The 26,376-nt window shown below is 39.5% G+C and overlaps 1 protein-coding gene across 1 annotated transcript; it reads right to left on the bottom strand.

Moving 5' to 3' along the window:
* Positions 1-1,598: 1,598 nt before the first annotated feature.
* On the bottom strand, positions 1,599-26,376 carry dub (duboraya). The gene is made up of 7 exons (XM_048984375.1): positions 26,226-26,376; positions 8,192-8,278; positions 7,334-7,411; positions 6,870-6,941; positions 4,838-5,038; positions 3,512-4,006; positions 1,599-2,992 (listed from the first exon to the last, which is right to left on the bottom strand). The coding sequence occupies exons 1-6, from the start codon at positions 26,229-26,231 to the stop codon at positions 3,515-3,517; spliced, it is 936 nt and encodes a 311-aa protein (XP_048840332.1). The 5' UTR covers positions 26,232-26,376; the 3' UTR covers positions 1,599-2,992; positions 3,512-3,514.

The following is a 26,376-nucleotide window of genomic DNA, read 5'->3' as shown; positions in this document are numbered from 1 at the left end:
CCGGCGTTAGTTTTGTCCCTTTGTTTTCTGTTTCTCATTTTGTGCTTCGGTAATAAAACCCTGCTTTGTTGGAGCCGTTATGTGGATCATCTCTGCCTCAACATGCCCATCCATAACCACTCAAGAACAGAGCAAATCAACCAATCACTAAGGATTCAGGGCAACAAGAAACAGGTGGGGTATATTACAATTAACAGGCATTCAAGACAGGGAAACAAACACTGAGGGCTATTTAAACTAGGAGTGACAAGGTGTGTATGTCGATGCTTCCATGTCCCATTCTCCTCAGTGTGGGGAAGCAATTAAAAAGGGTTACATCTTTAGGTATGTGGAGTTTAAGTCAAGGGAGGTGATGCTAAGATTATACAATTCCTTGGTAAGGCCCCACCTAAAATATTATGTGCAGGTTTGGTCACCATACCTCAAATTGGATATTGCTGCCTTAGAAATGGTTCAACGTAGGGCTACAAAAATGATTCCTGGTCTTAGAGTGATGTCTTATGGGGAGAGGTTAGCTGAGCTGAATCTGTTCAGGCTCGATCAAAGGAGACTGAAACAGTTACTTCAACATTAGTTGAAATACTAGAACTCGTGGCCATAGGTGGAAATTAGTGGGAGAACATTGTAAACTGGATTTGAGAAAGCATTTCTTTACACAATGTGTACTTAGAGTATGGCGTAGTATTCCTGTTAGTGTAGTGCAAGCTAAAACCTTGGGTTCCTTTACAGCAAAGCTAGATATGATTCTCCCCAAATTAACTTGATGGGTCGAATGGCCTCCTCTCATTTGTAAATTTCTTATGTTCTTATAAGGAACACAAGTAAACCTGAACATAACAAGGCACATGCAGGGTAACCATAAAACAAGCACACGCAAGCAAAAACGTAGTAACAATACCCACCGGGGGTTAAAATAAAACCAATATTCAACAAAGGTAGGGCTAGCCTCAAACTTATGATGAAAGGGACGTCTGCTTTTGAGCTACGTGCACAGCCCTCTAAGCCATATGGCAATGCAGAGAGCAGGGAAAACACACAAGGGCAACCCCAAACCGGATGGTCGGCAGCCTGCTGGCCAAAGGGGGAAAAGGCAGAGAGAGACAGGGCCAGACAGGCACCAACACCGACAGTTTCAGACACTGTCACTGTGGCAAAGGCTCAGGGCTTTAAAAGTCTAAACAATTAATGAGACACAGGTGAAAAATGGGTCTGATTAGCGTTGGTGATTATGTGGGTAAGACGGAAGCCCATAAGTGTTGTTAAATTTTCTTTTAATAACAAAAAAACAGTCTAGAATAATTTTTATTATATAACAGATATTGTCAACCAAAAAGGGAAATGTACTGATAGATACATGTGTTACATTTGAAGAGCGTACTGTATGTAATCAGCTTTAAACTTTCTCTCTCAGTAGCAATGAATACTCTTTCATTTAGTTCTTTGGTTGTAGGTCCTAAATCAATTTGATCCAAGACAGGCAGACAGACAGACAGACAGACAGGAAGGAAGGAAGGAAGGAGCATTGCTGTTATTGCATTAACCATTAAGTGTGGTAACATGTATTCGGTTGTTGATTCCACACTGGTGCCACATCTTGGTGAAATTAATTGCAGCAATTTATTGATTATTTGCCACTGATTTTATACAAAGGGGTCTGGTTTAACACTTTATTCTGCCTGTCTGTTAAGCAGCATGTTGCCTATAGATTCACACAATGTTGTATTGTCAAAGAAATTGTGGTCATACACATTCCATCAGATCTCATAATTACTGAAGGATGTACTAATGAAGAATAAAGGCGACGCCATTAGGATACATGCATGATTTTCCAAAAAAGTAAATCATGGTTAAAAAAGAGAAAAAAAACCCATTCTGACTCTGTCAAGCCCCAAAGGACATTGCAAACAAAGATGTGGGCTTCTAGAATGTAGACACAAGAAATGAATTTATAATACAGCAAAATCTCCAGCAATAACATAATGGTGTTAAAAATAATTTACATTACAGTGAAGTAACCCCGCTCTGATCCAGGGCACTTACGTTTACTTACAGAAGCATGTCATGTGTGCTGTTTCAGGCAAGCCGGCTGAAGAACATGAACAAAGAACTATTTCCTTATATGGCAGAAGATATTCAAAATATCATACCCGTAAAAACCAGTTCTAAATGAGAATAAAAATTATAATGACAAAAATTCAAATAAAAAAAAAAAATAATAAATTCTATTACTCAAAATAGGTAAGTTATTTTCTATTCCCCTATAATTTAACATCAATATAAATCTTTGTTTCTCTACATTGCTTCATATGTATATATGTGGCCGTACAGTAATAATAACCTGAAATTCTGGTGATGAGCTGTGTAGCTAAGTGTAATCTGAGGTCAAACAATGCTGATACTGGCGCGGAAGTGCAAGTACTATTCCTTTAGTGATGCACTAAATTAAAGTGAAGCGGTGGTAGGGATCAGCCTTTCCACACATGAACTTTCGCAGGAAGTCACTAATAACTTGATCACTCAAATCCCTGGAATCACAGGGCACACTTTCACATTAGGGGCGCACACCTGGTCACCTAACTGCATGTTTCTGCATTGGCGGGAGAAACTCATGCAGACACATGAGAAGCATATGAAGCAACCTCAAGAACTGTGGGCCCACAGTGCTCCCCAATGCCCAACCATGCCATCTTATCATACAGCAAATACTTTGGAAAATGAGCGACCCTTGGCCATCCAGGTACGATACTTATTAGTACTGCTAAATTTTCAGACTTGGAATCCACTCAAAAGTCCTAAATGTAAAAGATCTGAGTTCATTTAAAAGTGAAATTGAGAACAATCAAATGACACTGTAGCCACAACGCCAAAGCATTCTTCCTGTTTCCTGGCCTATATTGAGCTGTGTAAAATAGCCCTTTGGATGTATGTGCAGGCATTTCGTCTGCTTCCTTCACTGTTCACCTCTTCTCGGGTTCTTCTTCCTGCTGTTAAACTATATGATAGAGGAAGACTTAGGCTTTACATGTAATAAATAATAAAATGCAGTGCACAGGTATATTTAAAACAAGACAAGCACAGTAGGTATGTAATCAAGATTAGTCTTTTACCTTGTTACTGTAATGTACAAATATGCTTAATCTCAATTTGGACAAACAAACAACAGTGAACTTAATAGAATTGTCAATGCTTATGTGCTATTTTTCGACAACAAGTTCCCTTTTTGTTTTATCCAATCTCACTTTTCCATACAAGTGAGTACAAGTTTGGGGGGGGGGTGGGGATGCAGTGATGAGCAGCCATCCTGTGACATGGGGGTTCAGAGCCTTACTCAAGGCCCCACAGACATGTAACTATTCTGCCAAGGCCTTGGCTCGAACCTGGTTTAGCTTGATGAGCCATACATCGCCCCCTAATGGTGTCCCTGACAATCCTGTAAATCGCATTGAAAATATTTGAACCCCCTTTAAATTCCTGTCAGAAAACAAAGTATCAGTCAGGTGTTGCCTCATACCTTCTACATCCCGATGCCCTCGTCTGCATCCTCCTTTTCCTGCAGCGGTGCCCCCTTCTTTACCCCTGTACTGTCATCTGTTTCTTCAGCTGTTTCTGGTTGTAGTTCTTTGCATTCTTCCTGTATTTTTGGAGCCTCTGAGGCACTGACAGACATTTGCGACTCAGGTGGGGTCTCTCCATTGGGAGCGCTGTCAGACATCTGCGACTCAGGTGGGGTCTCTCCATTGGGAGCGCTGTCAGATGTCTGTGGCTCAGGTAGGGTCTCTCCATCTGCCGTTCCATCGGGGAGAGCAGAGGGGGTGTTTTCTTCTCGTTCTTTCTTGGGGACAGAGTCACTCTCCTGAAATACATCTTCCTCGTCCCCATCGTGCAGGGAGCCACTCGTAACGGACGATGTCGGGCCCGTTTCCTCCGTCCCCGACGGCTCCTCCCCCGACGACTTTCTGGGGAGCCGTGTAGGTGGCCGTCGCTTAATGGAGTGCCGAGCTCTGCCCTTTGTTTTTCAGTGAATAGTAAAACGGTCAGCACAGGACAGTCTTTACTTGTCTGTAAGCAATGATTTCAGGAAGCATAGTACATATTACAGGCTCATGATGAACCTAACCTGGATGCTTTCGCTATCGTATAATTCACTCCGGGCACTTCAGCCTGGTTCCTCCCTTTGTGTAGGAAAGTCACTATTGCCAGTGCTATCTATGCTAATATTATTCTCTTTTGCTGTTTCTTCGAGTTCTCTCTGTTTGTTCTTTGTACTTTCTCCTTTTATAGGCCAGTTCATACTTCACTTTCGGGCTGTGGACGGTCATTCGCGTGGCAGTTTAAAGAAATGGATAAACTTTTATTAACGGAGACCAAGTTATTAGTCTGGGTGAAATTACATTAATATAGTATGCCGCTGTATTTGGAAATCCTTGTGACAAAATTAGCCAGGACCCCTGATTATTAAAATACCGTATACCTTGGTATAATGTCTGGACAGTTTGAAGGATTAGATATGCGGGTTCCTCATACCCTCGTCATTTAGCTGCTCACCATAACTACTACAACAGCAGCTATTCTTCCTCTACTCTTTCATCATTGACTGCTGTGAAAGTCAGTGCTGCCACCTACTGGAAATACCTAATCAATTATCTTGACACGATTCCCAATAGACATGAAAATCTGGGCTACACGTGCACCAACCACAGCCATCCACAGCCTATTCCTGATGATGAAATTTATGTCACTTGGCCTTGTCCGCAACCAAAAACACTCGTGGAAAAGTGCCTTTAGATACTGTGTGTTATTACCTTCTATCAGGGCAAATGAACTATGTCAGTCTTACCTTATTGATGCTGGGCAGGATGTTGCCCTCGGCAGGCTTCTCAAAGCTGGCAGGTGCCTCATCCTCACTAGGGCGGCGCTGGTGGGGTTGTGGTGGGGGACTTTGGGGGCCGCATGGTGGGGCAAAAAAGGGAGCAGGCTGCATAACCCCAGGGCTCATTGGTGAGGGCAGCAGAGCCGTGGGCGACAGAACCAGATTGGCCTGATGAAGGTAAAGGGTTGAATGTCACCATGGTTCCCAAAATATAAAAGTCACCCTGACTGAAAGGTCAGGTACCTGTTCACTTGTGCACAACAGAAAACACCTAATACTCAGAGAAAAAAAGATCCATGTAACTCTGGGGATTATTTTTGATGAACATGAACAAAATATAATAAATATGATGCTTAAACAACAGTAGCTAAAACACTACACATATATGTAGCTGGCGAACAGCAGTTTGAGAGCACACTGAAAACCGGGGAATGTTTTAATTTAATCCTGGAAATGAAGTTTCAAGATTACTGGAAAAATGTTCTATTTAATGGTGAATCCAAGTTTGAGATCTTGCGGCAGTAACAGAAGGGCTTAAGTAAAGAGATGGACAGAGGAGTGATTGACACCATAGAGCAGCGTTTCTCAAACTTATTTGTCCTGCGGACCAATCATGTCAAGCTTTGTGGCCCTGCATAAATGACTGCCCCCAACCCTCTGCCCCCCGTGGATGCGAATCCGCATAGATAAATAGATAGACAGACAGATAGATATTATTACTATAGATAGATAGTATTACTATTATTATTATTGTTATTATTATTATACCTGACCTGATCTAACTGAATTTTGATTGGTGCAGAAGCGAGACTCCGCGGACCGGCAGGAACCCTCTCACGGACTTGCACCGGTCCGCGGCCCATAGTTTGAGAAACGCTGCCATAGAGTATGAAAACATCAGTGAAATGTGGTGGTGGGACTATATACCTCGAAGCTTTGCAAGAACTAAGAAGGGCAAAGAGGAACGATTACCGTAGACTTTCCTCCAGTCACCTGACCTCAACCGCACTGAACATTCATTGGGGCACTTTAAGACCAAGACGGCCGAGCGTCAACATCACAAGACGATCTTTGGAACATTCATCAATGAATGATGAATGTTCAATGAATCGTCATACTGGGACATAACATGGCTCATCAGGTTTCGCACGAGACTGAGGAGTCAGTGACAGGTCAAGTGAACGCTGCCATTAAAGCAAAATGGGAGAAGGAGAGATCCTGAAGTTCAAATTTTCACTCAAATTGTCATGCTGACTATATAAGTGGTAATGTGCAATTATATATCAAATTAGACAAAATAGGCATTTTCATGTCTTCTCTGACATTTCAAGTCTACTCTGTAAAAAAAAAAAAAAAAAAAATATATATATATATATATATATATATATATATATATATACATACACAACTTTAAGAGTCACAGACAAAATTAAAAAATGTAGACTATTTGTAATAAGAAAATATGAGAAATGCTCTTAACTAATTTTCTACAAAATTATTGGCTCAATTTAATTAAAAACAATGCATTTATAAAACCTGAAAAGAATAAGCAATGTGTCTGAATAGCGGATTGTCTTGCTGTTTTTATAAACAGTTAAAAATGCCAAAAAGGGAACAATGAAAAAGGTTCATTCAGGCTTAACCAATCAGGGGCATCTGCAACCACAGTGCAGACAGAGTAGACTGCTGTGAAGGACCTCTACTGGCTGTCCAGGAACTTCCAATGCTTTCTGTTATCTTTTTAACTTGATAATCTGAGCCAGACTGTCTCTAAAACATTTAAAGACAGCCCCTTTCCACTCACATCATGAACAGATTAAACTGCAAGTTGCGGAGTCGTTGTGTTGTGGCCACCATCACCCACTAGAGGGCAGTGCCACTCCATAGAATGTTTATCCATTATAGTCCATCAAACTGGTTCTAACAATATTTGGATAAATTGAATTTGTAAGACCCCATACCATGAAATATTGAGAGATACTCAAAAGGACTGACTTACCTGCAGCTTCTCAATAAGTGGGGAGCTCTTAGACTTCACCTTATGAGGCTGTGACGAAGCCGCTCCCGGTTTCTGTAATAAATTTGAGAATCAGATTATCAACTTCAAGAGGATCATAAGGATTCAGAAATGAATTTTTAATGTAAATATTAGTTTATGTTTATCTAAATATTCTTCTTTCATAACTTGGACATTTTATCGAAATATGAATAAATGTGCTGTAAACATTACATAATGACACTCCACGTTAATTTATATACATGCAGTAAAAGCATTTCGCTAACAGGCGGAAGACTGTTTTATAGGCTTTTGTTATTCTGCTTTCTTTCACTTTCTATTGCCAAGGCGTGCTATTGAGCATTTGTCTTTGAAGAATATTGTTTAATGGTTAGTAAGGCTCCAGCAACAAGAGACTTTCCTAAGAACAGCAAACGACAGATGTTCCCTATGAATAGACCTCTGACCTCCTGTTTGTCCTGCTCCTCATCATTTTTTGTTTGCAGCTTCAAAAAGCATGGTGGCTTTCTACGAATATTCTTGCTCTGAAATGAAAAGATACAATCACATGACTACATAGACATGATAATGATGTCACTAGGAGTTATTCAGGAAGCATTTTTAAGCTATTGCACAGAAAACCACTGTTGAATAGTCACCGAAACAGCCCAAGCAGAATTTTACTCCCTTAAATTTCCAGGAATGGAAATCACCTACAATAAGTAATCAGATTACTGTATCAATAATTGAAATGTTCCACCAAAAACACCAAAGTTTGAAAAACATATTTTTTACAATTCCATTTGAAATTGTACATATGTCTGTATGTGCCATGCACTATCAATAAAAGAAGATTCAAGATTCAAGCTCAATTTTTAAGTTTGGATTAATTAAGTTTTAAGCTGTTTTACAAATAACCTACAACTTAAATTATTCTAATTACAAACTAAGATACCTTCTTTGCTTGTCCCTACTAGCCCAGTTCTTTTAATTGAACTTCAAACCACTCTGAGTTTTAGGCTTTTTTTTCCCACATGTTATATTTTGCATGCAAATCTCTGTGCATCACTGCACTGCAGCATAGCAAAAGAAATATCATACTTCAGAAGAAAGCAAACTTCATAAGAAATAAAAGTTTGCTTCCAAGCAGCAGTGCCAAATTACTGCTCCAACGCCGTGATGAGTGAACTTGCAGCACTAGCATGGATTTTTGGGGGTGCTGTTTCACAATTCAAACCCGAAGTGTGATATTTCTTGGTTTCGGTTTTGCAAAAGGAACTAAAACAAAATGGAAAAGAAGATACAAATGATGGAAAGAATCTCACCACTTCGGTTCTGTCAGGTGTTTGTGGATTTTGGCCCTTGAATTTTTCTGCCAACTTCGACACCGAATGTTGTGCAAAAGTACTTTTCTAAACCAAAAAAGAAAAACAGAAATGAGTTATATTCTTTCAGTATTTTGAGTATACCTGTACAACAATGGCATTCTTACATACAGACACATATATGTAAAAAATTAATTTATCAATGAGCTTGTGGCCGCCCAGGGTGCCCGTCCATAGCAGACCACCCTACTATGTGACAAATCATTTGGTGTGACATTCTGCGGTACACAAAAAACTAATACTTCATTTCACTGTTAAAGTTTTTTTTCCGAAAAATTGTCAGGTTTGTGAGAATGACCCATATTTTAATATTTATTTAATGGTTTAACTTAAACTTGTGATTATTCATTTCAAACAAAAATACTAAATGCAAGAAAGGACCAGCTTTCAAAAAAGCTTGACGCACAGATGACGATAAGACAAGGTATCGTGTTATGAAGTAGGGATGTTCAGCGATTGATGATGTATACCACGCAGGTACTCAACAAGCGGATCAACATTATTCTCACTGCGTGATCGATCTAAAATCTAAAAGCTATTTGCAGAAGTGGAAAGTTCAGACTCAGAAGGTACAAATCCAGACCCAGATTTCGTTTCAATTAACCAGCTGAGTATAAAGTGTGAATCTCAATACCAAGAACGCAAAGACCGTTCTTGTGGTCTTGGCAAGATTGGACTTGCTAAGTTGCCTTCCAAGAATGAACTTGGAGCACAATGAATCATGGGATTGGTCTTTATTTTGGCGGGCATTCAACTGATGTATCCTTGATATTTAGGGCGGAGCAAGACCAGCATCCGGGGCTTTTTACCAGCCTCTGTACTTGTGTTGTTGGTATTGGAACTGGTCTTGGAAGATGACGTAAAATGGGTACATGGGAACACAAGTACGGTAAATTATGCATATTGAGATTCATGCCAAAGGTCACATTCACGGAGTACTCAACTGGTTGGTTGGCTGGAACAAAATCTTGGTTTGGATTTGTAATTTCTAAATGTGAACTTTCCAACTCTGCCAATGTGGCAAATAGCTCTACAAATAGCCATTTTAGATGCCATTTTTAGGCAAAAGCCTTCAATAAAAATAAAAGAAATACTGCAAATTATGATGCTTTTATCCTACATATGTCCCCGTCTGGCAATTTTTAAAAAACAAAATAATTCAGTTAACATCAACTTCCCCGTGAGAAGCTAAACTATTTATATGAAAACAAAAGTGACTCATGAAACATTTAAGACAACAAGCAAACCTATATGGTGGAAGCAGAACCCTAAATACTCGTCACAGACAGCATACTGAGATTCTCCCGTCCCATGGATACTGCCCTGTTTATATACACACACGCTATTGCACCTATTAAGCATTTTAAACTGGCACGGATTAACTCATTAATTTTAATTTAGGAAGATGGAAACAATCAACATGAACACACATGAGTTATTCAACTATAAAAGCTGCAGAATGACTGTCTGAGGGATGCCATTAGAATACAAACTTAATATTCATCATTTCGAGCCCAGTTAGATGCAAATATGCCTACAACTATCCAGTGGCAAGATTCACACAAGTAGAAGTCAATTAGTCAGTCTATCAAATTCAGTTTGTCTTATTTATGTCATTGCATTATAATTTCTATCAACACATAGCCAATTCTTTATTTTAGTATATTACTTATTATTTATTACTTGTATATTACTTATGTTGTGATAATCATTGGTGTAATATATTTAATATACGCTCCCATAAAAATTAACTAATATTGAAAAGACCTCACTGACAGGTTACGTGTTGAGATTTATAGATTATTCATCTGCATTATAACCTTATGCAGACCAGGGAGCTGAAATCAAAGTTCTTAATCTCTTTGTTGGTTATGCAGTTTCCATAATGACATTGTTATTTCCTCATCACTAAAGTGTGCGTTAGGTGTGTGCCTAAAGAATGACTGTCTAGACTTTATTCATATTTCTTAATGAATTTCTACACCTTAGCTGTATTTCTTAAATTTAATTTTATCATATGCCTGCCATTGGCAGTCATATTTCATTTTTTTAATGGCAAATCTCTTAAATTGTCTACTGAGATTGAAAATTAAGTAGTCATTATACAAAATAATTTGACACGGCAAGTGGATACTATCAAATAACTTTATAATGATTAATTGAATGAGAAGCACATTGATTCCGTTTTAAATGGAATTAAATATGTTGAACTTTGTAAAAACTAGGTGGAAATTATATAAAAGGAGTTTATTTCTGGGTATTTTCTATCTATTCATCCATTCCAGAACTATTTGTGATTGTGTGAAGCCACTGGAATTTCACAGAAAAAATGTAAATTCTTACACACATTCAATTTTGCTGAAGTTTATTTTGCTTGTTATGTAAGCCTTGTGTTTAATAGAACCTAACAATTTTATTGTACTCGATCCATCCCTTTATCTTCCATCTGCTCATGCTGAGCATGATCACACATCCGGGACTGCAGCATGCTATTTATTTGTTAAGCTTATTTTTGGTGAGAAGAATAAAATGCTATTTTTTAAATTTAGGAAACACTGGCATCCCAATGATAGAAATAATTTGAAAACAATCGTTACTCCAATGTGAAATTCTTTGCAGAACAATTCCGCATACAACAGAAGACAAATTCTTTTGTTTTCAGTTTTTTTTCATATAAACTTGTTAATTGCATTGAGCCGTTAAGAATATCTTTAAGTCATACTGTTACCCTCTGCTGTCCTCATGGCTGTAACACTCATCGATTCCAATAACAGGCCTTTATCGATTGTGTCATTTTTAAATTATATGAGACAATAGCTTCCTTTCCCTATATGATTTATCATTTTCTGACGTTAACATCCATCTATCTTCTGAAACCACTGATCTTGTTCAGGGTGAACAACCCAGAACACAGGGCACACTCACCTACAGTATAGGCAATTTGGCAACCCCAATTAGCATGCTTCTCAACTGTGTGTGTGGAGAGACCACAGTACCCAGAGGAAACCCCACAATGACATTGGGGGGGGGAACATGCAAACTCCACACACACAGAGCCATGGCAGAAGCTGTGAAGTGACAGTGTTAACCAACGGACCATGTCACCTGGAAGTTAACATACACTTTCATTTCTTGTTCATTTTTTTATGATGAAGAGGGTTAAAGTTGAAATCTGGAATATAAGAAAGTATTCCAGACTAAGTATAAGATTGCAAATTACAAAAGGAAAGCTACAGTGTAAAGGTTTGAGCCATATTTTGTATTTTTTCTATTCTGTGTCTTATTTTCTGTTCTGTGTAGTTCCTTGCAATTATGTTTTTTATGCATCTAGTATATAGTGTGGAACCGCTAAACAAGGTACAGTGTGGTTACTGTGTATCTATTGGTTTGGATGTGATTCATTAGACTACTGCCCTACAAAATTCTGGATACATTTTAAACACAGCAAATAAGAATTAAAGTATATCAAAAGACTCCATACACTGTGTTCCAAACGTCCAGAATACTTAAACCATTTTTATTTGCTAAAACAATGCAGGTTCTTTCCTCTTAAAAACGGAACCTTACATTAAAATGCATTTGTCTGTTAAACAACACTGTTCTTACAGTGTCATTAGCAGCTGTCGCCTGTCACATAGTAAAGAATATTATTTCTGTAGAGTGAAAATATGCTTGCTATCCTCTCCAACATTCTGTCATTTTGTCAAAAAGGAGATGACAAAACATGAATGGCAGTTCCCGTTCTTTCCAAGGTTTTCATCAACCAATTCTTATTTATATCTCTTCAGTTGTCAACCAGTGCTCATATTCTGTATGTTCACTTTATATTTCAGAATATTGCGTGGTGCTGGCAATTAAAAATTACCATCATTCTCACTCTTTCCATCTAATCTAGCTAATATTTGGTTTAGGTTTTTCCCTTCTTTGTTCAAAATAAACGTATCTGTTTCCCTGCACTTGGTTTTGCTACAGTGCCATACTCTGTACTCTAAACTCATTCTCTGTGCTCTATACTCATTTTCTATACTCTACAGTATACCAATTCTCTATACTCTATACTCAATCTCTGTACTCTATACTCATTCTCTATACTCTATAGTCATACTCTGTTCACGTGACACGTTCATAGTTCTTCTGTTGCAGTAATTTTCACCACTTCAGTTCAAACACTGCGTTACATCTAAATCTACAAAATACATCCATCTATCATTTGAACCACTGAACAGGACCTGAAGCACATATACTCTGCTAACAATGGGGACTGTATTACGTGTAGGAGAGTTACTCATATAGACTGCATATACATAACAGAGGCGGGATTCAAATCCCAACCCTAGATGTATGAGGCAATAGTGCTATCCATCTCCATGGCACCCAGCACAAAACACGAAATAATAATTTAAATAATCTGATATATTCCCAAAACTCACTAAACCCTCTAAACAGTGTCAGACACAAAACTAGGGAAACACACACATAAATATATCTTATACTATAATGGATCCTTACATACATAACACAAGAAATCTAAAATACAATCAATAAAATACTGCACAAATACAATTATTAAACCTCTTTCATTTAGGCCTAGATAGGAATATCAAGCTGAATAGGAACATCAGAAAAGAGCTGCTTGCATGGTTTCATGTAATATCCTGCATGCATATCAATTTGTAATCCAGCTTACAGTGAATAAGCGGGTATGGATGATAGATGGAGGTCTTTAAGATCTATTTTACTTTCATTTGAATTCATTTAGGAAGAAAAAAAACATTTAATATATTCTTTAGAACCTACACGTCAAATAAATGTTAATGAAGCCAAATAATCTGCACGATTATGGAGGACTTTTACCAACCAGGGCAGACCTGCTGAGGTCTAAACCTTCTTTCTCAGGTCATACTAGGCCAATCAAGTCCTCTCACGAAACAAAAGACACAAATCTACTATGAGAAAGGCCATCTGAGATCTGTGCAAAGCAAGCTAAGATGACAGGGTTATTCTGGGTCTAAAACATCCTTGTCTGACAGTTACATGGATATTAGGTGTTAAGGAAAGATCACCAATGGGGCAGACAGCTGAGAGAAAACAAGACACAACCAGTACAACCCATGTGACTGAACTTCATCCGTAAAGCAGATACTAGTCTACCTCGGAACGGTATGTATATAGTTTATGACTGAAGGAGTCAGCTTTCTGCAATCAGTCTGTACTAGTAAAAGCAAACTAGTAAAAGTTTGGTTATTATTCATATTATATTTAATGTCAGAATTGTTTTTGCGATATTCTGTTCACCATTCACTGAGCCTTCCATTTTCTATACCCAGACACACACCTTTACCAAGGCTAATTTTGGGGCACTTGGTTAACTGAAAACTCACGTCTTTCAGGAAGTTATTTAATTATTATTATATATAAAAAAAGAACATAAATGCTGTCATTGGCATTTATTGGCTGAAAAATATCTGGGATTAAAATCATGTTAACTGTATGTGAGAGAAGAGCCTTTTAACTGTGTGTATAATGTGGAGAGAATGACGTAACACACACAATGCAGAGATGAGACCCCTGACCACCCATTGGAGACAGTTGCTCTGCCTCCCCAACTTAGAGAATATCCATCCATCCATTTTCCAAACCACTTATCCTACTGGGTCGCGGGGGGGTCCGGAGCCTATCCCGGAGGCAATGGGCACGAGGCAGGGAACAACCCAGGAAGGGGGGGGTAGCCCATCACAAGGCACACTCACACACCATTCACTCAAACATGCACACCTATGGGCAATTTAGCAACTCCAATTAGCCTCTGCATGTTTTTGGACTGTGGGGGGAAACCAGAGCACCCAGAGAAAACCCCACGACGACATGGGGAGAACATGCAAACTCCGCACACATGTAACCCAGGCGGAGACTCGAACCCGGGTCCCAGAGGTGCGAGGCAACAGTGCTAACCACTGCACCACCATGTCCCCCCGCTTAGAGGATATGAGAAATGGAAATATACATACTTCCCTTACAACCATAAACGTCTTTTTTCAATTGCATTTAAATGTTTTGCAGGCTTGTTTTAGTAAGAACTGCAGTTACTGCTTAGAGCACATCTTGATCCAACGGCACATCTGTGGGGAAAAAGTGACTCCTCAGAGACACGCAAGGACTGAGTGCAGCTCAGCACAACACGGAACTATCAGATAATTAAAAAACTGAAGACACTTGTGATCTTTTGTGGATTAGAGGCACAATGAAAACCAAATTTGTGGGTAGGCGCCATTTTAAAACCATACACAAGACTTAAACATGCACATACACAGATATACTGTATCTGTTCTGGAAACTTTATGTAACTATTATACATTCAAACATGTCCAGATAACCTTGTTAATGCCTGAGGACTCAATGATGGCGTGTAGAGTTACTGGTAAAAGACAGGAATGATAAGGGATGGGGGAGGGGATTAAGAGAGGCCATCTAACAGAGGGAGCTCGCTCATTAGCCAGATTCCTTAGGGAGTGATGAGGGATGGGGTGGGGGATTAGGAGGTGCAATCTGACGGAGGAAGATCACTCATTGGCCAGATTCCCCGGGGAGTGATGAGGGATGGGGTGGGGGATTAGGAGATGCGATCTGATGGAGGGAGCTCGCTCATTGGTCAGATTCCCCGGGGAGTGATGAGGGATGGGGAAGGGGATTGGGAGATGCGATCTGACAGAGGAAGATCACTCATTGGTCAGATTCCCTGGGGAATTATGAGGGATGGGGGAAGGAATTAGGAGGTGCAATCTGACGGAGGAAGATCACTCATTGGCCAGATTCCCCGGAGAGTGATGAGGGATGGGGGAGGGGATTAAGAGATGCGATCTGAAGGAGGGAGCTCACTCATTGGCCAGATTCCCCGGAGAGTGATGAGGGATGGGGGAGGGGATTAGGAGATGCGATCTGACAGAGGGAGCTCGCTCATTGGCCAGATTCCCTGGGGAATTATGAGGGATGGGGGAAGGAATTAGGAGGTGCAATCTGACGGAGGAAGATCACTCATTGGTCAGATTCCCCGGAGAGTGATGAGGGATGGGGAAGGGGATTGGGAGATGCGATCTGACAGAGGGAGCTCACTCATTGGCCAGATTACCCTGACTGCAAGTTTACTGCGAGGTTAACAACGTATTTTCCCACAGTCAAATTAGGCACGTTACTTATTAGCTATATAATTAATTTATACATTATATTTTTATAAAGTATTGGATAGGCGGGTGCCTACCTAAATTGATAGGCACAATACCACTGATGTGGATGATCTATATTTCAACAGGGTGCATAATACAAGTTGGTACAGGGCTATATCTGTTCTCAGTTACATTTTCTGCATGTACTTCCTCTCGTTTGGGCATGAACCCGGACATGGGCCCACACTGCTGATGTTAAAGGCCTTCTGGCATTTAAATGGAAATTTCCATAATCAGGTTTGAGGGATCTCTATCCTGAAGTGTCCTGAAGTGTCTCTGCATTTGTGTCACATCATGGCATATCTGGCTTGCATTGTGGGAAAGCTTCATCTCTCTATTGCATTTCCAGCCTCAATCTCCCACATGGAAAAGTTTTTTAAAAATAACACATGACTCTTGAGCATTTTACCCAAGTCATATAAGCTCTTTATATGGCACTAAAAAATAAATATACATTCCACATTATCTTAAGGTGTCATCAGATATATATGGCATTTATTGATGAAAACTACATAAGAAATTAACGTCCCATCAAACACGTAAGTCCTACATTCATGTACAATTCATATTAAATGTACGTCATTAGTCAAATCCTTTATTCAATAAAAGACATATTAAATTAATGGTTTGTCAAACACATATGTTCTACATTGATGTACAATGAACGGTTTATCAGTATTAGTTTTTTGCATAATTCTTTGGATGGACTCAGATGAATCATGGACGGTGGTTCCACACAACTAGAGTGAGAATTTTGAAAAGGAAACATCCATTTCAGATGATGCGTTCAATTTGTGTTCTGAGTACAAAACATGAGTTTTCTCTTGTCCAGTTAAACCGACTGAATATGGGGAGATCATACATGTTTCCTTAGAATGATATAGAAGCAATATAATTTTTTATTAAGAATCAAACAAACAATAAACATGTATTTCCTACTAAAGTTATATGTTATTAGGTGTGGTAAAATGTAAAGTTCATGTAAAAGTTTATATATTCCCTTGAGTGCCTTACATGTCAAGTGTGTTTTAGGTATGAATGTGGCCGTAATCATATAAGAAAAACACAACATGTGAAAAACATCATGCATTGTCACGTATAACTGAAATAAGAAAAATGCTTGATAGCCTTATTCACATACGCTGAACCTCCACCTGACTGATTTCTCGTCCTTCTTATTCTTCCCACTACCTACTTTCTTCACACCTCCTGTCCAAGCACTATATGTGACGGTAGCAGCTGAGTCTTGCACACAGCTGTGTGATACGGATCAGCCCCGGCTCAGTGTTAACAGTCGCAAATTTCTGGCACCGAGGAGATAATGAAACAGTACACGTTGTATCCACTAGGCCTGCAAAACATACCAGCAAAGAATCCAATTAAAAGAAAATAGTCCCTTACTTTTAAAAGGTCTATCACAATGGATGCCTTGCATGAAGAAGTACACCCTGTACTTGCGTAACATATGGAACCCCTTTAAGCAGCAATAACTTGAAGTAAACATTTCCTGTGAGCGTTTATCAGTCATCACCCCCCCCCCCCCAACCATGGCTGTCAGTTAGGGTGAGGTTACTGTGGTGGTGTGCAGTGCCTGGGTTTTCAAAAACACGTCGTTTTGCATGATGGCAAACAGCTCCTCCTTGGCCTCGTCTGTCCAGAGGACATCGTAACAGAAGGCCTGCGGTTCATTCAGTTGCCATCTTTGTAAACCTAAACCTTGAACTTTAATGACTCCCATATTGAAAAAGGCCCATATTTCTCTGCATGTAGCCTTTGGGTTCTTTGTACTTCTGGGAATATTATAAAGAACAATTTAGAGAGTTGCATTTCCTACTGCTGGGTAGACTGAGAACCATCTTAAGCTTTATCAATTTGTAAATTATCTTTCTCACTGTGAAATTGCAGGCTTCCTATTGATAGTTTGATAATTGACTTTATAACCCTTTCCCAGACTGATGAGCAGTAACAATTATTTCTCGGAGACTGTCACCAATTTCGTTTGGCCTAATTGTTTGTTCACCTAATTCCTGATGATTAGCTGATCGTGTGCATATATTTTGAAGCACCTGATTATAATTACCTTCTTAACTGATACAGGCTAATGGTGTATATTTTTTTTCCCTAGAGCAACCTCGTATGGCAAAACTCAAGTGGGGAACAGCAAGAAGGGCCAAGATCCATCCATCTTCTAACCTATTATCCTGGTCTACTTTGTAGACTGGGTCTGTAGGCTCTCCCAAGCAGCAGAGAGGTTCACCCTGGATGGAATGCCAGTGAATTGCTAAGCATGTACATGCATGCAGACATACAGGGTGTGTTACACCATGTGGTAAGACTCCATGCCTGTGATCAGAAGGTCAATCGATCAAATCCTATGGCTGGCAGAGTGATGTCACCATTGGACCCTTGAGGCCCCTAACCCCACCTGCTCTAGGGACTGGTCGGCCCTACAGTCTCACTTGCATCCAGCTTTGTACCCACACACATAATCATAATATATGAGCAGTTGCAAGACATCAGGTAGCCAAATTACAATTTGGATGGTGTGTGTGGAAAGGGGAGAAGCCAGAGGGGACCTAAGCAACAACACGAACGGCATGCAAAGCTGGCACACGTGTGGTGGGGGCAAGAAGCAAGCACCCGACCCTGGAAGTGTGAGACAACACTGCTAACGGAGTATGTGATGATGCAATTCACATCTCCGTCATCTATTAATGTTTCCATTCCTGGTCACACAACTAACAAAGCACAGCCCAATCAAGCTCCTTCCCTTTCAAAAATGCGTAACAATCCATTTACAGATTATTGTTGTTCTTTTCATTTATAAGCACAATCGCTGGGTCCAAATGAGATATTTTGCATATCTAATTCAAGCAGCAGCTGATTGACAGTTCACTCATATTTAATTCATCCTGAGCATTAACAGTTTCCAGCATTTTCTCAATGCTTTTCTTAGCAAGGTAAACACAGACACACAACACGGCAGAGATGACAATAGCAAAATAAAACCGCTACAGAGAAACCATGCAAAAGCATTGATAACAATGAATCGGTGTATAAAAAGCCACATTACATGGATCTAAAGTTGTATATCTAAAGTTGCGTGCATGTAATATACATGTCATGTTGTACATGATAGCGTCAGGATTAAACTACCTAAAAGCACAGTTTAAGTGATGTTATTTACATAAATCAAGAAGATCCTTAGCAGTGGGAACATTGATTATGTCACAATGGTGGTAACACCATTGAATTAATGACTGTTGTTATTTTCAGAAATGACTGTTGTTATTTTCATCCCATCCTGTTATGGATCATATAATAAATATTTTAAACACAAGACATATTTGCTCCACATGCTTGGCAGCAAAACAGGGTCTCACTTTCTCACACTGTGCTGGTTGACAGCCAACGGCTCCATCCGTTTCACAAATACTCACGTCTACACCCCCAGTCTCTGTGTCTTTTGCATATATTTTACTGCTGGAACACATGAAATCGCAATGAACTAGCTTTCATCTTCCGTGTTGTAATTATATTTAAAAAGGACATATTTCCTTCTCTTTTTTGTTTTTCTCTTGCTATAAAGAGTCAATCACATTTTACTATTAATGGGAAGCTCTGTCACTCAGTGTCAGTAAGTGTTACATGAAACATTTGCAGTAGCTCTAAAATCAAAATGTTTCCATAAACTTCATAAAAGTTCTATACAGAAGCCCAAGATATTTTTTTCCAGTCAAGCCTATTAATATATTACCCACTTCAACAGCTAAGAAAACATATTTTGACATAAACACTTGCGCAGAGCACAACTGATCCTAATACTCATAACTGCTAACACTCAGATGTCATTATAACAACTAAAAATAGGTAAATAAACCTTTAAGTAAAAGTAAATGCTATAATCACAAGAGGAATAGCAAAAATTATAATGCTTATGCAGAAAAGATGTTTAAACATCATCTGTAGAGCAGGTTAACATTTAAAGGTTCATGGGGATTGACCGGCAATTTCTGCAAATGAGCTTGTCCATAAAATGGACATACATGGATTAAGGCCTACATGTAAGCCTTAAACATGAAGACACCTGATAAAAAATTACCTGACAAATAATGAAACAGGACATCAGTTCATTAACGGCATTCTTATACTTATCAGAGAACATCTTCCAATTCTCTTTAAAACTGCACCTGACCTTAGTTTATTACAAGTCTGTGACAAATATGCACATTATGTGTACTTCCCAGTAACCTGTGTAAGTCCATTTAAACTTTTATCTAATAAATCATCATGAACTATCTTCATGCTTGCAAAGTTTCATCGGCACCATCATTTTGGGATGATACAAATTTCATGCAACATCGACTACATTTTGTTGCAGTGTGGAAAAATGAAACTTGGTTTCTTAATTAAGTTCACTATTCAGGCCAGATACTGATCCCTGGTCCCGCATCTCAAAACCCAGTCAAAGCCCTACCTTTGTTTTTAGATCCTCCCCACACCATTTATCCCAAAACTTTGGTACCCAAATCAAGTGTGTATATATTGCTAATCCTCTTAAAAATATTGGAGGTGCTTTACTCACCCCCATAGATATTAAGGGTTTGGTTCAGACCTCGATTTTTGAGCCAGGATTTGGTTAATACCTTGGGAAAAAAAATTCTGAGTTTTATTAGTCACCGACAATTTGGAAGATTAAATGGAAGAACACTAAAGAATGTTAGATTAACATAACTTCACATAAAATAACCATGTAAACAATAATACATTTTTAAATGGAATATTATACTGTACTGGGTAACCAAAATGTTCCCAGGCCGCTGACCTGAATGTGCTCTGTAATCTCAGGGTCTAATGAAACTAGCCTAGCTTTTACTGCAGGTGTGATTGCTCAGTTGTGATTGGACCAGAATAGTCACGTGACACTCACAGTTGTAAAACAAGTGTAATGTATAAAATTTACAAAATATATAGCCATGACTTTAAATTGTGTGATTTACATGTGTTATAGTGTTAATTTTGAAATGAAACATGAGTCTTGTAACATTAGTAACATTAGTAACAAGAGCTAAACATGCAGCGGGTTGGAGTTGGGGGGGTAGATATCGTGATTCCGCAACATGAGATCATGAACGTTTGTATCATGGTGTCTGTCTCGGTTTCAGGACCGTTACACCACTAAAGGATATATTTACTGTAGGAACTTATGACAAATCCCATTTTTCATTCCATAAGCCAGTGTTTCCCAATCTAGTCCTCGGGGGCCCACAGATTGTCCACGTTTTTACTCCCTTGCAGCTCCAGGCGTCTATGGGACCCCGCGGACCAGGAAATACTGACACAAAACAGCAGTTCTTTTAGGTAAGAGCACAGGGTGAGCTAGCATCCAGCATCTGCCTAGCACAGGGTTCCCCAGTTCCGGTCCTGGAGGGCCAGTCTGCAACACAGTTTGCAGATTTCCCAACTCAAACACACCTTTTTCAGCTGACCAGACAACTGCCTGGAAACTGGCCTTCCAGTACCGGAACTGAGGAAGCATGCCCTAGTAGGTGGGGTTAAGGGCCTTACTTACTTAAGGCTGAACAAGGATATGATTTCTCCTCTGGCCAGAGGATTTGGCTGCACGACCTTTGAGGCATGCAGTCCTGCTAAGTTACACTCTGCCCTGAAAGCTCTGGGGTTCAGTTCTCTGTGGCGTCATGAGTAAGTCAAAGAATTAAATAATGTTGCAGCAACAGTTTCAACCCAAAAAAACGGACCTATCACCGGCCCTTGCCACCAAATAACTTCCTCTTTCATAATTCCTCACTGCAAACCTAGAAATCTACAAATAAAGAAGCCAATTTATTACTGTAAAAAAATCTGGCCCTTCGTGGGACACAGGAATATGGAAGGTGGAGACAATGTAGAAGATGGAGACATAGATTTCATGTCGGCATCTTGATGGTGCAACTGGTAGGTGCACCAGCTATAAAAATCAAATTTTACTCTCGAACTAGCTGTAAATGGCATGAGAGCTGGATCACTGCTTCCAAACCTATGCCCCCCTGTGGGGAACAACCTTAAATTAACCAGTTCTAAATGAATTACGGATGACTAGAGGGGCTTTTAAACAACCTTGCCTGCCTCTGAAATATCCACACCATGACCCGTTTCACAATCACTGCATCTTAACCTGTAGGCAAGCTGCAACTGATCTTGCAAAATTCCCCTTCTCTGTGAATGGTGCCTATTACAGGGTTAATTATTCAACGCTTTCTCTTAAATCGAGAAATATATTTTCAGTTAGGTCTTGAGTGCATTGGCCTAGTCTACGAAGTACATCACAGAACTTCTCTCCATAGATGCGTCACTTTCTGCACACTAAAGGAAACATTTGCATTAAGCAGCTGTCTCTTTACATTTATGGCATAAGCTTTGGCCAAGCAGTCATAAATGATTATAAAATAAACAGAAAGTTGTTGTGTTGAAACATATGGGCATCTCTGCCACTTTCTCCAGCCTTCTAATCAACTATTTACATTTGAAAATAATATCACATAATACTACTGCACCACTGCACGGTATCCCCCTTCTTTTGCTGCAGAAGATTTCGCAATGTACGTTAAGATTGCTCACATGAGAGCTTCTTTCTTAACTTCCTGATACCACCCACTCAACACCTCGTTCTCACTTCCCTTTTTATTCAACTCAGTTTTTTGTCTACTGGATAGTAGCATCCTGCTCTCTCTACTTCATACTTTTTCAATAGTCTGGAAAATACTTGCACACATCCTCTGAGTGATTATAGATGGACAGATCCCGCTTAATCTGCTCTTCTCTCTCCCAGACTAACCTCTATAACCTCTTCTAGTTTAGTTTAAAGGCTAGACTGCCCTCCCCCTGTATCTCCAGTACTAATCAGTTTGCAAGAGCTGCAAACCATGCCGGTCATCTTTCTTCCTTGATTTCAGCTGTGTGTATGACAGTGAGTATCACACCCTTCTGTACTTCCTGTAAAATGTGGATCTTGATGACTCGGTCAAAATGTTACACTAGTGTTCCCCAATCCGGTCCTGGGGGACTCATAGGTAGTCCATGTTGTGGACGGTTTGGCAGGTAGCTACGAGGGAGCAAAAACATGGACTGTCTGTGGGTCCCCAAGGCCTAGGTGGGGAAACACTGGATTAGACCATATGTTTTCAAATGTTCTTATGCAGTGGCACACTTCAGTGGAACTCTTTTCTAACCCCTCGCCACATCTTTAAATGACTCCTCGAGTACATAAAATCACCTATTTTACCCCAACATTAGACGCTTGGATCACATTGCTGCCTATTTACACGTGACGCTTTATATTAATCGAGTCAGACTTCTGGTTTTGTCTATGAGGCTTCTAAGAGTCTGGATGTCATTTTCAACGACCGCATCCCTATTCCACCGCAACACAGGAGGTAATTACCAAGAGAGATCCTTTCTTTATAGTATCACAGTTGATTTTTTCCTTATAACTGTTTCTCACTCAGTATATTCATTTATTTATTTCTTGGTTAATCCTTATCACACACTAATGAATGCTCAGTGCTATGCCAGACTCATATCTGATTATTAACAAAAAAACTGGAGTCTGGACCTGATTATTGTTAATCTGTTTGCAGTTAATCCCCATCAGCCAAAATTTCTTCTCCAAAACTATCATTGGTACAGCCAAATGTCAGAACTAGTGCCTAATACCAGATCTGCTGAAAAGACTTCACCTTAAACAAACATCTATCCATTTTCAAGACTCAGCTGTCCTGTGCTGAGTCATGGGGGCTACATTGAAACACTAAAATAAGTAGTTAAGTATGTATTATTTCTGCATAAAAATACAAACATCCATTCATCTTCCAGCCAAATTTCCAGTTCCAGTTGTGTGGTGGGGAGTAAATTCTAACCTGGGCAGCAAAGGACTCAAGGATGGGGAACACCATGGGTGGGATGGCAGACTTCAGCTTTTCAGTTATACATGCATGTCATTTATCCAATCTTCCTACATCCCCTTCAGCACAGTGCGCACGGTCACACATTATGGGCAGTTCATAGTCACCAGTTCAATTGACTGCATGTTTAAGACTATGGGAGTGACCTGAGGAGACACAGAAGCATATGCAGCGCTCAGACTCAAATCCCCAAACTAGGTGTTCGTTTTTTTTCTAATCTGCATATGCGTTTTGTCTAAAATGATGTATAAGTGAGGATTACACTGCAGTTACGGGCCTAGCTGAAGGGTCCAGGGTTTAAATCACTATGCCAGCCATGGGAATTGAACCAGTGACCTTCCGACTGCAGAGTCTGACCCTAAAGATTCATGCATTACCCACCTAGTTCCATTTAAATTACATGCCTAGCAATTTTAGGTAAGAAACGTCAAACCCAATGATTCTGAATGGTCACCAGTTTTACAAAAATTAAGAACCACTTACATACAAGAACAAGTTCTGAAAGGAGGGAGTGCGGAAGATGGATGGTCTCTGTAAAAGCCACAAGCAAACAAACAGAATGCGTTTCGGCGTTTATTCTGATATGGGTCCGTTGCAGTTTTCAACTGATAACGGTCTAAATCTGGGTTCTACTGAACATGAGTAACACAACATAAACACTCTACTTGTAAAATCACAAGGCGTATTGTTCATTCAGCTGTGTTTTTTTATAGTTTGACAATAATAAGTACACTGCTAAAATCCTTTTGTAGTATTTCGGAAAACAACAGGCGTTACTACAGTTAGCAACAAAGTAACGTTTCTAAGACATATCATACCAGCATGTATCACAAAGCATCTCAGTTACACAATCACGTTTCTTTGCCTTGTAGGGTAAACATTTTGGGTAACATTGTTCTTCCTCTTAAATAACCAACGCCTGAAAGTGTCATAAAATCTTGAAAGGCGCATATAGCACACGTCCCATCTTAGAGACACTGACTTCAGGGATGCAGATAAGGGGCATCCGGAAAGGCGGGGTACTGGCCAATGGTTGGCTGGTATTATGGTAACACCGTACATATATATACAGACTGGGGTGAGAGAGGGGTAAAATTAGTGGTAAAATGGGTAAAAGGCTGTAGCAGTAAAACCTCTGCCAGCTAATTTTACCACCGCTGAATAGCGGAACAACAGATTTCCAGGACATAGCGCATCATTCGCGGATGTCAGCGAGCCAATGCCAATTTGTGGGAGACTCCTTGAACTTCCAGGAGAGGTGGGATGTCTGATATAGGCCTATTGATATATATTCAAAAGGTTGCTGGTTCTAGTCAGAGATAGAGCCCTGCAATTATGTCTAAACACAGGTACATCATACTATAGTTTGGGTCCAAGAACCCAGGTCAGAGCAAAGTAATGACGCCCATTCACCTTCTAATCACTTGTCCTGGTTCTGGCTGTGGGCAGGACCTGGCTGGAACCAATCACAGTCAGAATAGGCCCTGAGGCTTAGGAACACTCTGTATGTGATGCCAGGCCATTGCAGGGCACGTAAACAAACATACAGTAACACACACAGTCACACCAACATGGCCATACACTAAGGGGGATTTAGTGACCCTACTTAGACTAAATGAACATTTTTGGACTGTGAGGCATGACCAGCATGACATGACAGAGGTATGCAAAATCTATGCTCAGGCGGAGCGGGAAATTATACCATGCTTCTAAAGCAAGAAAGACAAAGAATCCTTATACAAGGATTAATAGCTTGAATTGCAACAAAAGTATACTCTGAGGTACAACGCACGAAAAACAATCAACTGAATATTGTACTTGTGTATTTAGGAACAGTGGTTTTTCCATATGACCACGTCATATGACCATCATGTGAAGTTCCCTCTAACGTTCCAAAGCGAACAGCAAAGCGAAGGCTCTCATCAAAAGCAGGCCTAATGTAGTGCGATACCAAGGATGATTCTGCCTGTATCAACTTAAAGTTACCATCATCAATAAGTTTTACTCACTATACTTACTCATATAATTATTTCGCAGCGTGGTAAAAAAAGGATACTATACTTTTAGTATACGCATTTTTAAACTGTTTTTAATTACATTTTTGGAACCTTAAGAAACGGAAGTGGCAGGAAACTTATTTCTGAATTCAGGTGGAAATTCCCCTACCGTTAACCGCACCCGATACTCTGTTATATTTACTTGTTTAATTGTACCTATTAATCTGGTAACATTGACACACTATAAAATACTTTCGTAACATTCGCAACAGCACCGGGCAAGTTAATTTTCAGTTACTCACAGGTACTTTAAGTACCCAATCATTAATATTATTACTGGTTAGGTCAGAACTAAAGGTCCCCTTCCTTGCAGACCTAAGCATTATGCAATTAGACTTCAAACTATTTGGTTAAATGCAAGCGTTGCGAAAATATATAGAAAATAGTTACATGTCAATATTTACATATTTAGAAAATAATTCGCGCAAAATGGACGACAAGTGTCGCCTTTTAGTTACATTATTCTATTTTATACACAGTTCGACGCCATATGAAAATTATTCAACCGCTTTCAAAGTTAATTGCGAATATGTAACTCTGCAGTTACAATTAATAATTAATATAGTTAAAAGTTTTATATGTACGTTTTCATATGAGTGTTTTCGGTTTTCATATAGAAAGAAGTAGACATCGACGGTCAAGATCCTTTTCAAATACTATACTTAATCAAATGAAACATGTCTATACATAAAAATAGTTTATACATAAGTTTATTAAAAACGTAAGTTTTATTTACCTCCATCCTCGAAAAGATGCACTATTCCCTATTTTCCCAGCAGTGTTTTGTTTTCGGAGGCTGCTAAACTCCAGCCGAAAAACTGTAACTGACAGTCTCGAGACTGTTTCCTGTCACCTCTCGCGCGCCACAGCGGAGCATCTGACAAGGG

This window comes from Brienomyrus brachyistius, chromosome 18, assembly GCF_023856365.1.
Source record: "Brienomyrus brachyistius isolate T26 chromosome 18, BBRACH_0.4, whole genome shotgun sequence".
Lineage (NCBI taxonomy): Eukaryota > Metazoa > Chordata > Actinopteri > Osteoglossiformes > Mormyridae > Brienomyrus > Brienomyrus brachyistius.
The sequence above is the reverse complement of the archived record's forward strand: the minus strand, read 5'-3'. Positions and strand labels throughout refer to the sequence as shown.

Excerpts from the sequence above, each read along its gene's own strand:
- dub (XM_048984375.1), bottom strand. Across the intron at positions 6,942-7,333 it reads AGGAGCAGGACAAACAGGAG|AAACCGGGAGCGGCTTCGTC; the intron begins GTCAGAGGTCTA and ends AATTTATTACAG. Across the intron at positions 4,007-4,837 it reads TCCTGCCCAGCATCAATAAG|GGCAGAGCTCGGCACTCCAT; the intron begins GTAAGACTGACA and ends TGAAAAACAAAG.